Source organism: Myotis davidii, unplaced genomic scaffold (genome assembly GCF_000327345.1).
Source record: "Myotis davidii unplaced genomic scaffold, ASM32734v1 scaffold259, whole genome shotgun sequence".
In the NCBI taxonomy this organism is placed as follows: Eukaryota; Metazoa; Chordata; class Mammalia; order Chiroptera; family Vespertilionidae; genus Myotis; species Myotis davidii.
In genome coordinates this window covers 7,237,619-7,249,114 of record NW_006292687.1, presented here as the reverse complement: position 1 = coordinate 7,249,114, position 11,496 = coordinate 7,237,619, and the positions used below count along the sequence as shown (strand labels likewise).

At 38.0% G+C, this 11,496-nt stretch overlaps 1 protein-coding gene across 3 annotated transcripts in view; it reads left to right on the top strand.

The window, feature by feature from the left end:
* GALNT1 (polypeptide N-acetylgalactosaminyltransferase 1) overlaps positions 1–11,496 on the top strand; it is a 51,621-nt gene that overhangs the window by 6,636 nt on the left and 33,489 nt on the right. For 2 of the 3 annotated variants that reach the window (XM_006766117.2, XM_006766118.2), the window contains exon 2: positions 7,967–8,208. In XM_006766117.2, the coding sequence (XP_006766180.1) occupies positions 8,070–8,208 (139 nt within the window). In that variant the 5' untranslated portion in view covers positions 7,967–8,069. Of the gene's footprint in view, positions 1–7,966; positions 8,209–9,756; positions 9,850–11,496 lie in introns of those variants that run through there. The other variant, XM_015565554.1, reaches the window with a different exon arrangement.

Below are 11,496 nucleotides of genomic sequence, written 5' to 3'. Positions count from 1 at the left end.
GGTTCGATTCCAGTCAAGGGCATGTACCTGGGTTGCAGGCACATCCCCGGTGGGGGATGTGCAGGAGGCGGCTGGTCGATGTTTCTCTCTCATCGATGTTTCTGACTCTCTATCTCTCTCCCTTCCTCTCTGTAAAAAACCAATAAAATATATTTTAAAAAAGCCAATAAAATAAAATTTTAAAAAAGAATTATTTTAAAGCTGTAATAAGACATCAATGTGGTGTAGGGATAGACAGACCAATGAAATAGAAAATAGAACCCTAGAAACCAGGTTTGTAACAAAGTTGGCATTGCACACCATTAGGGAAAGGATGAACTTTCCATAAATGGTACTCGACAGTTGGTTATCTACATGGAAGAAAATGACATTGAATCTCTACTGAAACCTAAAGCATAAAACTTTAAAATGGTCTCTACATAGAGAAGAATTTTAGACTTAGAAAATGTGAACCATGAAAGACAGTTCTTATTAAGATAAGCTATAACCTGACAGGTGTGGCTCAGTGGTTGAGCGTCAACCTATGAACCAGGAGGTCACAGTTCAATTCCCGGTCAGAGCAGGTGCCCCAGTAGTGGGCTTGATCCCCAGTGGGGGGTGTGCAGGAGGCAGCTGATGGATGATTCTCATCATTTGTATTTCTGTCTCTCTCCCTCTCCCTTCCTCTCTCTGAAACCAATAAAAACATATTTTGAAAAATTAATAAGAAGAAAAACTAATTAGACTTAAGTAGGCAGAGGAAATGGGATGGCCAACAAGGTCAGAGATGGTGGGGAAATGCAAATTAAAAGTATAAGATACCAACTTCACACCCATCAGATTGTAAAAATAATAAAAGTTTGACATCAGTAAGTGTTGCCAAGGATATAATACATCCAGAGCTTTCATTTTGCATTGTTTTGCTTCAGCCATCTGGGAAAACAAATTGATCGTATTTAAAATATGCATATCCTGCCCTAACCGGTTTGGCTCAGTGGGTAGAGCATCGGACTGAGGTTTGAAGGGTCCCAGGTTCGATTCCGGTCAAGGGCATGTACCTTGGATGCGGGCACATCCCCAGTGGGGAGTGTGCAGGAGGCAGCTGATAGATGTTTCTCTCTCATTGATGTTTCTAACTCTCTATCCCTCTCCCTTCCTCTCTGTAAAAAATCAATAAAATATATTAAAAAAATATATGCATATCCCGTGACCCAATACCCCTAAGGATATTCTCTAGTTCAGGGCTCATAGTTAAAGGTTTTTAACAATTTTTAAATGGTTAAAAAAATCAAAATAATTTTGTAATTTGTGATATGAAAATATATGACATTCACATTTCAGTGTTCCTAAATAAAGTTTTATTGAAATACCGTTGCATTTACTTGTTTACATATCATTTATGCTGCTTTTGTGGTACCAGATTAGGATGGTTGTGACAGAGATGTCCCACAGAACCTAAAATATTTACTATTTGACCTTTTGCAGAGGAAATTTGCTGGCCCCTGCCCTAAATAAATATATTTTCATTTGTATACCAGGAAATATGTTCAGGAATGTTCATAGCAGTACTGCTTGTAATAACAGAAACCTAAAAAGAACCAAATGTCCATTAAAAGTAGAATGGATAAACTGGGGTATGCTAAGCCAATGAAAATGAAGTAACTATAACTGCGTGCAACATATGGATGGATCTTGGGAACACAGTGTTAGAAAAAAAGCAAGTCTCAGATTTTTTTCTATTTATAAGCAGTTCAGAAATAAATGTAAACAAGGCATTGTTAAGAGATACTGTGAGGTAAAACTATCAGGAACAAGTAGAGTGATACGTTCTGAATAAAGTTGGCAGTGAGGAGCTGGGGAAGAGATGGGATTGGAGAGGGAACTAAAGGTTATGTTCTTTATTCTTCAGCCAGCTGGTGGATCTGTGTTGTGTTGTGTTGTGTTGTGTTGTGATCCTTTGTTTCTATGATGAGTTTTTTACATACTTAGGATTGATATGTCTTTGTGATTTGGGGCACTAAAAGGATGAACCAGGACCTGCTTGGTTTTACATATACTAGTAAGTTCCACTTCCCCACCCCCACCACCCCAGATGTTCTGGCTATGTCAGGAATCCGATGGAAACTCTCATAAGCAGAAAAGGGGATTAAAGGAAGGACTCCTGGGTATTCACAAAAGCCAAGGAAGAGTCCAGACCCTCTGCCTCTTGACCTGTATGCCTCTGCTTGTCCTGCTCCTCCTGGACTGCAGTGTTCAGGAATGTTCATAGCAGTACTGCTTGTAATAACAGAAACCTGAAGAAAAGGGTGTATGCATTTTTTGGGACACCCTATATACTCTTGGGCTTTCTCTGTGTGCTGGGCAGTGTTGGCAGTCCTAGATGCACAAGCTCCTAACTCTGTGACTCAAGAAGCCAGGGATGAGGTTCTGTGGTTGGCCTGGCTGGGTCATTTGTTTTGTGGTCAGGGGGTTGAGTCTGTTACCAGAAGAACCCTTCGGGGAGGACACCGAGAGCAAAGGTCAGAATCATGAGGGCCAGGGAGCCACCTCAGTTTGTACCCATTTATGTCTATTCTTTAAGTGTTAAACAGTATGTGGCATTTTGACATAGACTGTGAATATCAGTGCTAATTTGAAGCGACCATTAAGATATTTGATGTTGCCTAAGACATGATTCTCAGTGTCAGGGGTGGGAAGAGGGGTTAGAAATATCTGTTGAGCATATTACTTTAATTAAAAAACAACAACAACATCAAAATACAGCATCACCATGAAAATCTCTTATGCTAACCCTTTATAGTCACACCCATCTCTTTTCTCCCTGATAAAGGCTTTTAAGACACAAAATGAGACAAAATAGATATTACAGACTTACTTTAAAGCATAATATTTCTACTATCTATTCTGAATGACTGAACGGACACTTAGCCCATTGGTAGTAGAAGTGTTTATTAGGGTTTATAGGTGGTTTTCTGTGTTTCCTAAGTTCTTTGTATTGAACATATATTACTTTTATAACTAGGAAAAAATATAAACTTTTAAAGGTATTGCTAGAAATTAAGTCAGGTTTATTACCTTAGAATGTGACATTATACTTAAGATACCAAACATTGAATGCTCTACATTGAAACATTCAAGCCAATAAATTTTGTAGGAGTCTATACCATTAGTATCCAAAATGATAAGCCTGTTCCCCCAACCTCTAAACTTGGGGTAACACCTGAGAAATAGAGTTAGAGAAGATCCATGTTTATATGGAATGTGGACATCATCTTGTGCAGAGGTTTGGGATTGGTTTTTACTAAGTCTTTGTTATTAACGCAGGTAGAATAAGAATATGCTAATCCTTGAAGATTTTTTTTTTTGCTAGTGAATAAGCTCCCTCAGTACTAAATTTTAATAATCACTTGACTCAAAGACAGTGGCAGAAATGTTGGCCTAAATACTTTATAGGAAGTGGAGAATACAGGTGTGCCCCCAAAATGTATATGCACTTTGAATGATTATAAAGTCAGTGTTTATTAACATACAGTTCATTTTCAAAATTTAAAAGAAACTACAGAAATGAGTAATTTTCATTATCAATGCCTGTTTTCAAACTGATGATTGTTCTGGCACTGCTAACTCGAAGCAGTGGAATAGCAAACATCAAGAATCATTTCGTTTGGTATTTGTGTGCCCTCAGTTAGTTGACCTGTTGCTGGTTTTGTACCGTAAACTTTATCTTTTATGTAACCCCACGAAAAGTCTAGTGGCACTTTAGGATTAATTTTCTTTGTTCAAAACTTAGTTTGGCTTCACTCATTATTTCAAATCAGTTAAACTTGAAAAGAACTGAAAATGAAGTGACTTATCAGCTGTTAAAGTGTGTGTACATTTTTTGGGGACAACCTACATACTATTGAAACCTAGGGGATTGTCTCCATTCTGACCTTAGCCAACCAGTAGGTAATTGGCCAAAAATAGTTGCTCCTTTGTTTGAACATGATTGGCTTCAGTTATTGTCTATGCACAGATTTACTTTGTTGGTATAAGGTGGGATCTAAATTTATGCTTTACCATATGGAAAGCCGTTTGTCCCTGTGCCAGTTTTCTACTCTGCTTTGTTGTAGCACCTTTTCAGTATTCCACACACATATGGGCTTATTTTTGAGTACCACATGGTTTTAGAAACTTCTGCTTTATAATAAGTCCAGTCCCCCAAAGCTTCATTTGTGTTTCATTTGAATTACATTAATTTATAATGTTACATGTCAATTTTACCTCAATAAAAAAAGAATTATACTAAATTTATAGATTAATTATTGGAAGAGGCTGGGTTTTTTTTCCTGAACATGGTATAGCTATTCATTAGTCAAATGTTGTTTTATATCATTTGATAAGCATCATAATTTTCTTCATGTATTGCACATAGTTTAAATTTGTTCCCAAATACCTTAATAGTTTTTATAGTTATTTGGAATGTGATTTGTTTTTTATAGTCTCATTAGTTATGACCATACAGGAATGTGGTTAATGTTATGTTCATCTTGTGTTCAGCAACATTAATGAAATCATAAATTAGCTCTAATGGTTTAGCTATTGATTCTTTTAAAATTTTTGTATAGAAATCATGCTATCTGCTGAGATAATTTTGTCTCTTTACTTTGTAATTCTTACTTTTTTTTCTTATTGCTTAGACCTCCAGTACAATGTCAGATTAAACTGAGAGTGCCTAAGTTCACCGTATTTGTGTTACAGAAATTCCATCATTAAACGTTTACTATAGTTTAAAGAATTTCCTTTCTAGTCCTAGTTTGCTCTTGAAATTCTCTGTTGATAAACTCAATGGCTTTAAACAATAAATATTTATTTTCTCATATTTTTTGGATCAGGAATCAGGAACAGCTTAGCAGAGTGGTATTGACTCAGGATCTTTCAGGATGTTGCAGTCAAGATGTTGGCCAAAGCTGTAGGTACCTGAAGGCTTGCCTGGGCCTGCTTCCAAAGTGTTCATTTCCATGCCTGGCAAGATAGTGCTGGTTGTTGGCAGGCTTCAGTTTCTCACTAGGTGGACCTCACAGTAGGGTTCCTTGTGTGTCCTTCTGACAAGGTGCTGGCTTTCCCCAGAGCGTGTGATTTGAGGGAGAGCTAGGAGAATGTTTCATGACAAGCCTTCAAATCACACACCGTTACTTCCACCATAGAGTGTTGGGTAGAAATTAAGTTACTAAGTCCAGCCCACACAGTAGGAGGGAAATAATGCTCCACGAAAGTTCTTTTGTGTGTGGATTTTTTTTAACCTCTTTGCCCCCACAAAGTTGCATGAGAGTAGAGGTTTCAGTCTGTATATCTTTGCCTTAGACCCCTCCATTGAGCCCCAAACTTTTGTATCCAGCAGCTGTGGTTAACATCTCTCCTTGAATGTATCAAAGGCACCTCATATTCAACAAGTCCAAAATCAAACTTAGGTTTCTTCCCATCTTGATTCTCCTCCTTCCCCAAAATTGGTCCTCATTTACTAGCTCATTTCTGTGATCGGCACCACTCTGTATCTAGTTGTACAAGCCAGGATTTCTTTTCCCTCAGTAATCATCCTTGATCCCATTTAGTTTGTTCCTTAATATCTTACATCTGTCCACTTTTATCCAGCTCCAGCTCCATCTCAAACAATTTCCTCTTTAGTTTTCGATCCACTGACCTGTCAGTGTTGGGCTCCTCTTGCTATCGATAGAGCCTTTGCTACCCACTGTCTGAAATGCTTATTTTCCCCTTAAATCATGTCTTCCTTAGGGAATCCTTTTTGACAAAGTCAGGTCGATTACAGATTTTTATAATACTGTATACATCCCTTCAAAGCATTTTCACAGTTGAAACATCTATGTGACTCTTTGACTAATGCCTGCTTTTCTATAGGCAACTCTAAACTTTACCAAGGGCAGGGGGTGTGTGTGTATTTTGTTCACTTTTGTATTCCTTGCATTTGAAACATTCCCTACATTTATAGAGTTTGTGTTTATTGAGGGAACTAATAAAGTGAATGAATAAGTTCTATTTGAGAAACGGAGCAAATGAAGTATATAATTAGTATATAAATAAAATATCCTAGGCTCTTCTTACTGTGTTAGAGGATAACTATAATCTTTTTGAGTCTTTTAGTTCTCCCAGAACAGAGTCCAGCTATAAATTAAATAAATAGATCTGCTGAAAGGTCTCCTATCTCAGACCTCTGCCTGGTCAGTAGATACAAAGTTAGTGACCCCAGGTCTAGGTGCCTGAGAGTGCTGGGTTTTGTTTTGTTAAAGAATAGTTTATTGATTTTTAGAGAGAGAAGAAGGAAAAAGAGAGAAACATTCATGTAACATCAATCTGCTGCTACCTGCATGCCCCCTACTGGGGATCGAGCCTGTAACCAGGGCATATGCCTTCACCGGGAATTGAATCAGCAACCTCTCGGTGCACTTAGCTGATGCCCAACTAACTGAGTCACACTGGCCAGGGCTGGTTTTTTTCTTTCCTTTTTAAAAAAGATATATATTTTATTGATTTCAGAGAGGAAGGGAGAGGGAGAGAGAGGTAGAAACATCAATGATGAGAGAGAATCATTGATTGGCTGCCTCCTGCTCACCCCCACTGGGGATCGAACCTGCAACCCGGGCCCATGCCCTTGCCTGTAATCAAACCCAGCACACTTCAGTCCGTAGGCCTATGCTCTATCCACTGAGCCAAACCAGCTAGGGCTGTTTTTTCTTAATTTTTTATTTTTCAATTACAGTTGACATTCAATATTATATTCGTTTCAGTTGTACAACAACCCAGTGGTTAGACATTTATATAATTTATGAAGTCATTTCCCTGATAAATCCAGTACACATGTGACACCATACATAGTTCAGGTAAATATATCTGTGCTGCCCGGCATGGAACATGCTACATAAAGTTGCCCTTGTAAGGGGCTGGAGCATTAACCTCAGCCTGGGCCTTCAGAGCATAAGCTCATGTGGCTTTCATGTGGGTCATATGTGCTAAGTGAGTGTTTCCTCCATCTACCTCCTCTGAATGCACACCTCATCTGAATGCACTTGGCCAGTCTCCTAATCAGTAGTGACACAGGCCTTTGAGCCTGGTATCAGCTGCTCAATGGGTGACTCTATACCTCTCTGAGGAACTCCAGACTGCTCCAGAGCTTCCCAAGGTGAACTCCTTATGTGCCAGAAATCTTTCTAGTCAAACTATCCCAAATGACTTTGCAAATTTGGTGACAGTTCCACAAGTCATTTTGTCATATTTTAACAGATGGGGGTGTGGAGTTTGGGTGGGAAATAGAAACTAAAGATCAGGGAAGTCTATAAAATTACTGTTAGAGCCAACACTAGGCCTCAGATTTTATGATACTCTTCTTTTTCAATATAATTTCCATGAATCTGTTTCTGAATGGCTTGTGACTGTAGCATTTTTGGGATGGGACTCAGTGGTACAGAGGGACAATAATTTGCTCAATAAACTGCTGTAGTATAGGTTCCTAGGAGAACGCATATGTCTTCGTGTCTTGGGAACTGAATGTGAGTAGTTGAAATGAACTGGGAATCCACTGGTTTTTTAAACTCCTGTGGCAATCAATGGCTTAGCTCTGCCTTAGCATTTAATATAGTAATTGAATAGAAGACAGTTAAGCCTCCTGTGTTTGATGGACATGATATAATAGCTCACTTTTAATTTGCATTTTCCTAATTAAAGTGAATTGAACACTTTTCTACATGTTTATTGGCTATTCAGATTTACTTTCTACAAAGTGCCTGTTACATCCTTTACTTATTTTCCTGTTGGGTTGTTGTATATTGATCTGTAGGCGTTATTTTTGATACAATTTTAATGTTTACAAATATTTTTCTAAGTCTGATCTATAAACTTATTCTCCATAGTAAAATTTCAATATGCATATTATTCTTACAATTCTCTACATTCTGAATTTTTAAGTTAATGTGGTTTTTTCTTTTTCTCTCTATAGGTTATGAACGTGATTTTTGATGAAACTGGATTGGAAACATTTTCATGATCTTTGTATATTTATATATATGTATTTTAAAATTTTGCATTTGACTTAAAGTGCCATGAGAAAATTTGCATATTGCAAGGTGGTCCTAGCCACCTCCTTGGTTTGGGTACTCTTGGATATGTTCCTGCTGCTTTACTTCAGTGAATGCAACAAATGTGATGAAAAAAAGGAGAGAGGACTTCCTGCTGGGGATGGTGAGTGACATTTTATAATAAAGCACTCATTTTGATAAGTATGTCACTGTTTTGTTTTTTTGTGGGGTTTTTTGTTAACTAATTTGGATACTATATAATTTTAACATTTTTAGATTAATAGTGATTCCTGCTTTCCTATATATATGATGATCATATTTCCAAAAACTCTTTGATGGTTCTTCCAACAGTTAAAAATGTTAAAGTATCATGCATAGAATGGCTAAATAGCTGTTGTATAAACTTATACCCCTTTATTCTACCCCCATGAGAAAAACATAAATGAGTCATTTGTAAGATTTATTAAAGTACATTCAAAATTATGTCATCTGGCTTATATACATTAATTTTATTTGGTGTCATACAGAGGGAACCTATAGTTTACTTGATAATTAAGTTTTCTAAAACACGAAACATTTCTACATTGTCATGTAAATGAAGTTTAACAGAAGTATAAAATATCTTCATTCTCATATAATACTTTGGAATAACACCTTAGTCACTCCCTTATCAACATTGATTTGATTTTTATAAATGATTGGCATATAAAATTGTATGCCAAGAAAATAATTTTTTTTTTTAGTTCAGAAAATTGATGGTATCCAAACCCCATTTTAGTTACTTTCAAACAAAAATTTCACTGAAATCACTTTAAATTTACATAAAAGACTGGTAAGTAGAATACATAGAAAGTTAATGCTTACCATCTTTTTTGTTAAGTTGATTTTTTAATACTGCAAATGCATTCATAGTAAAAATATTCACTAACTACACACATTTTATCCTCGCCTTTTTGCCAAAGAAAAGTAATTAGTCCATTTAATTTATCTGGTAGATTCTGTAAGTCATATAGTAGTCATGTAACTTTTGATTAATAGTAATTTTAAATGTGGCTGTGAAATCTCAAGTTACCAGTATGTTAAAATATGTAATGTGGGCACTATAAGTATCAGATGATCAAGTTTGTAAAATATTGCAGCAGCAGGATTATATATGTTGTATAGTTTTGCCTGATTCTTTACTATCTCAAGGCCAGAGTTTTTTTACTTCATAATGATGGGAAATAAAAGTAGAAAAAAAATAAACAATTTGAAATTTTAATTCCCAGATGCCCATCATTTGGCTTCAACAGTTGTCACTTCAAGGCTAGGCTTGTGGCATGGATACATGGATAACTCTTTCTCTTTGCTCCCTTTCCCCCTGTTGGTTATTATTGAAGAAGAAATTGGGTTCTCTTTTTCTTGTTTCCCAGAGTCAGGAATTATATCCTTTGATGTTTTTTATCATGTCCTCTGTGCCTCTGTTTCCTGTGAATTTGTAGTAGGTTCAGAGGCTTGATCAGATTCAAGAGCTCCTCTTCGTCCCCCGGAAGAATATGTTATAGATGGGGTTCTGTATAACAATACTCCAACACTGAGCAGCATGAAAACGTTCCCATTTTAACTTTTCTATATAGCATCATCTTAAATTAGAACAGGGCACAGGATATTTATAATCAGGGCCACTAGATGTCTCCCACTTACTCTTTGTTGCCTATGCCATGCACTAAAGATAATTATCAGGTCCAGAGCTCTGCTGCGTACTCTTGACCCCTGAACATCCCAGTCCCCAAACCTGCTGATTGCTCTTCATTTTTGGAGACAGGTAAGTAAGCAGAATTGATTTTAAGAATTAATAAAAAGTAATAAGAAAAGTAATGCCCCAGACAGGAATTTTCATCCCATTATTGTCCTCACTTCATTGTATATCCATCCCTTTTAGGTGGGAAGTTTAACACCCTTTTATCCAAATTTAATACATCCTAGAACCTATTCTTGGAATGTTTTTAACATCTCAAAAGCATATAACAAAGAATAAGATTGTGGGATTATGGATCTGAAATACTACTCTTTATTTATATATCAAGGTGTAACATTACTTCTGATAAGAATTATCTTTCATGATACTCCACCTTGCATGGTGCTTATATAATGTCTACCGTTATCAATTTTAGGATTTCACTTTTACTCACATATTAGTTCAGGATACAGTTATAAAACTCCTATAAGACACTGCTAAATTCCACAGAAGGTACATAAATTAATTTTAAAAACCCAGCTAAGCCGAAACCAGTTTGGCTCAGTGGATAGAGCGTCGGCCTGCAGACTGAAGGGTCCCAGGTTCGATTCCGGTCAAGGGCATGTACCTGGGTTGCGGGCACATCCCCAGTGGGGAGTGTGCAGGAGGCAGCTGGTTGATGTTTCTAACTCTCTGTCTCTCTCCTTTCCTCTCTGTAAAAAATCAATAAAATATATTTAAAAAAAAAAACCAGCTAAAAAGAGATCATAACCTGGTGGGGTATAATAAGGCAGGTTAAGCAATCATTGTAGTAAGAAATAGCAATTGGGCCCTCTCTCTTTTGGAAGCACACCCACAACTTTTTTCCCTCTCAGGTGCACATCTTTACTTTTCTCTCCTAAACTCTAAGGGTCTTCATGAAACCTGTAACTGGCGGAGCAACGGCAGCCCACCTCAGGCCAACGCCCTGAACCTGTCTCCATGGCCCCCTTTTTCTGACTTTCAGTGAGCTAAAGCAGCCCCCTATTGGCTCATGTCTTTTTTTAAAAAATATATTTTATTTTATTTTTTACAGAGAGGAAGGGAGAGGAATAGAGAGTCAGAAACATCAGTGAGAGAGAAACATTGATCAGCTGCTTCCTGCACAACCCCCACTGGGGATGTGCCTGCAACCAAGGTACATGCCCTTGACTGGAATCAAACCTGGGACCTTTCAGTCTGCAGTCCAATGCTCTAGCCACTGAGCCAAACGAGTTAGGGCTTGGCTCACTTCTTTACTGTGGCATTTCTAGAACCAAAGCAGCCCTGCATAGGTCTCTCTTTTTGCTTCTACCCTAAGCATTCCTTGTTTCACTGTCCCCAGCCTTAATAAATAAAAAATACTAAAAATCCTATATAATAAAAGGCTAATATGCAAATCAACCAAATGGCAGAAAGACCGGTCGCTATGACATGCACTGACCACCAGGGGGCAGATGCTCAACGCAGGAGCTGCCCCCTGGTGGTCAGTGTACTCCCACAGGAGGAGCACGGCTCAGCCAGAAGCTGGGCTCACTGCTGGTGAGTGCAGCGATGGTGGCGGGAGCCTCTCCTGCCTCCGCCAGTAGTGCTAAGGACCCCTCTGGGGATGTCTGACTGCTGGCTTAGGCCCGTGCTTCCCTGGACATCCCCCGAGGGGTCTCGGACTGCGAGAGGGTGCAGGCTGGGCTGAGGGACCCTGCTCCCCCCGACCCC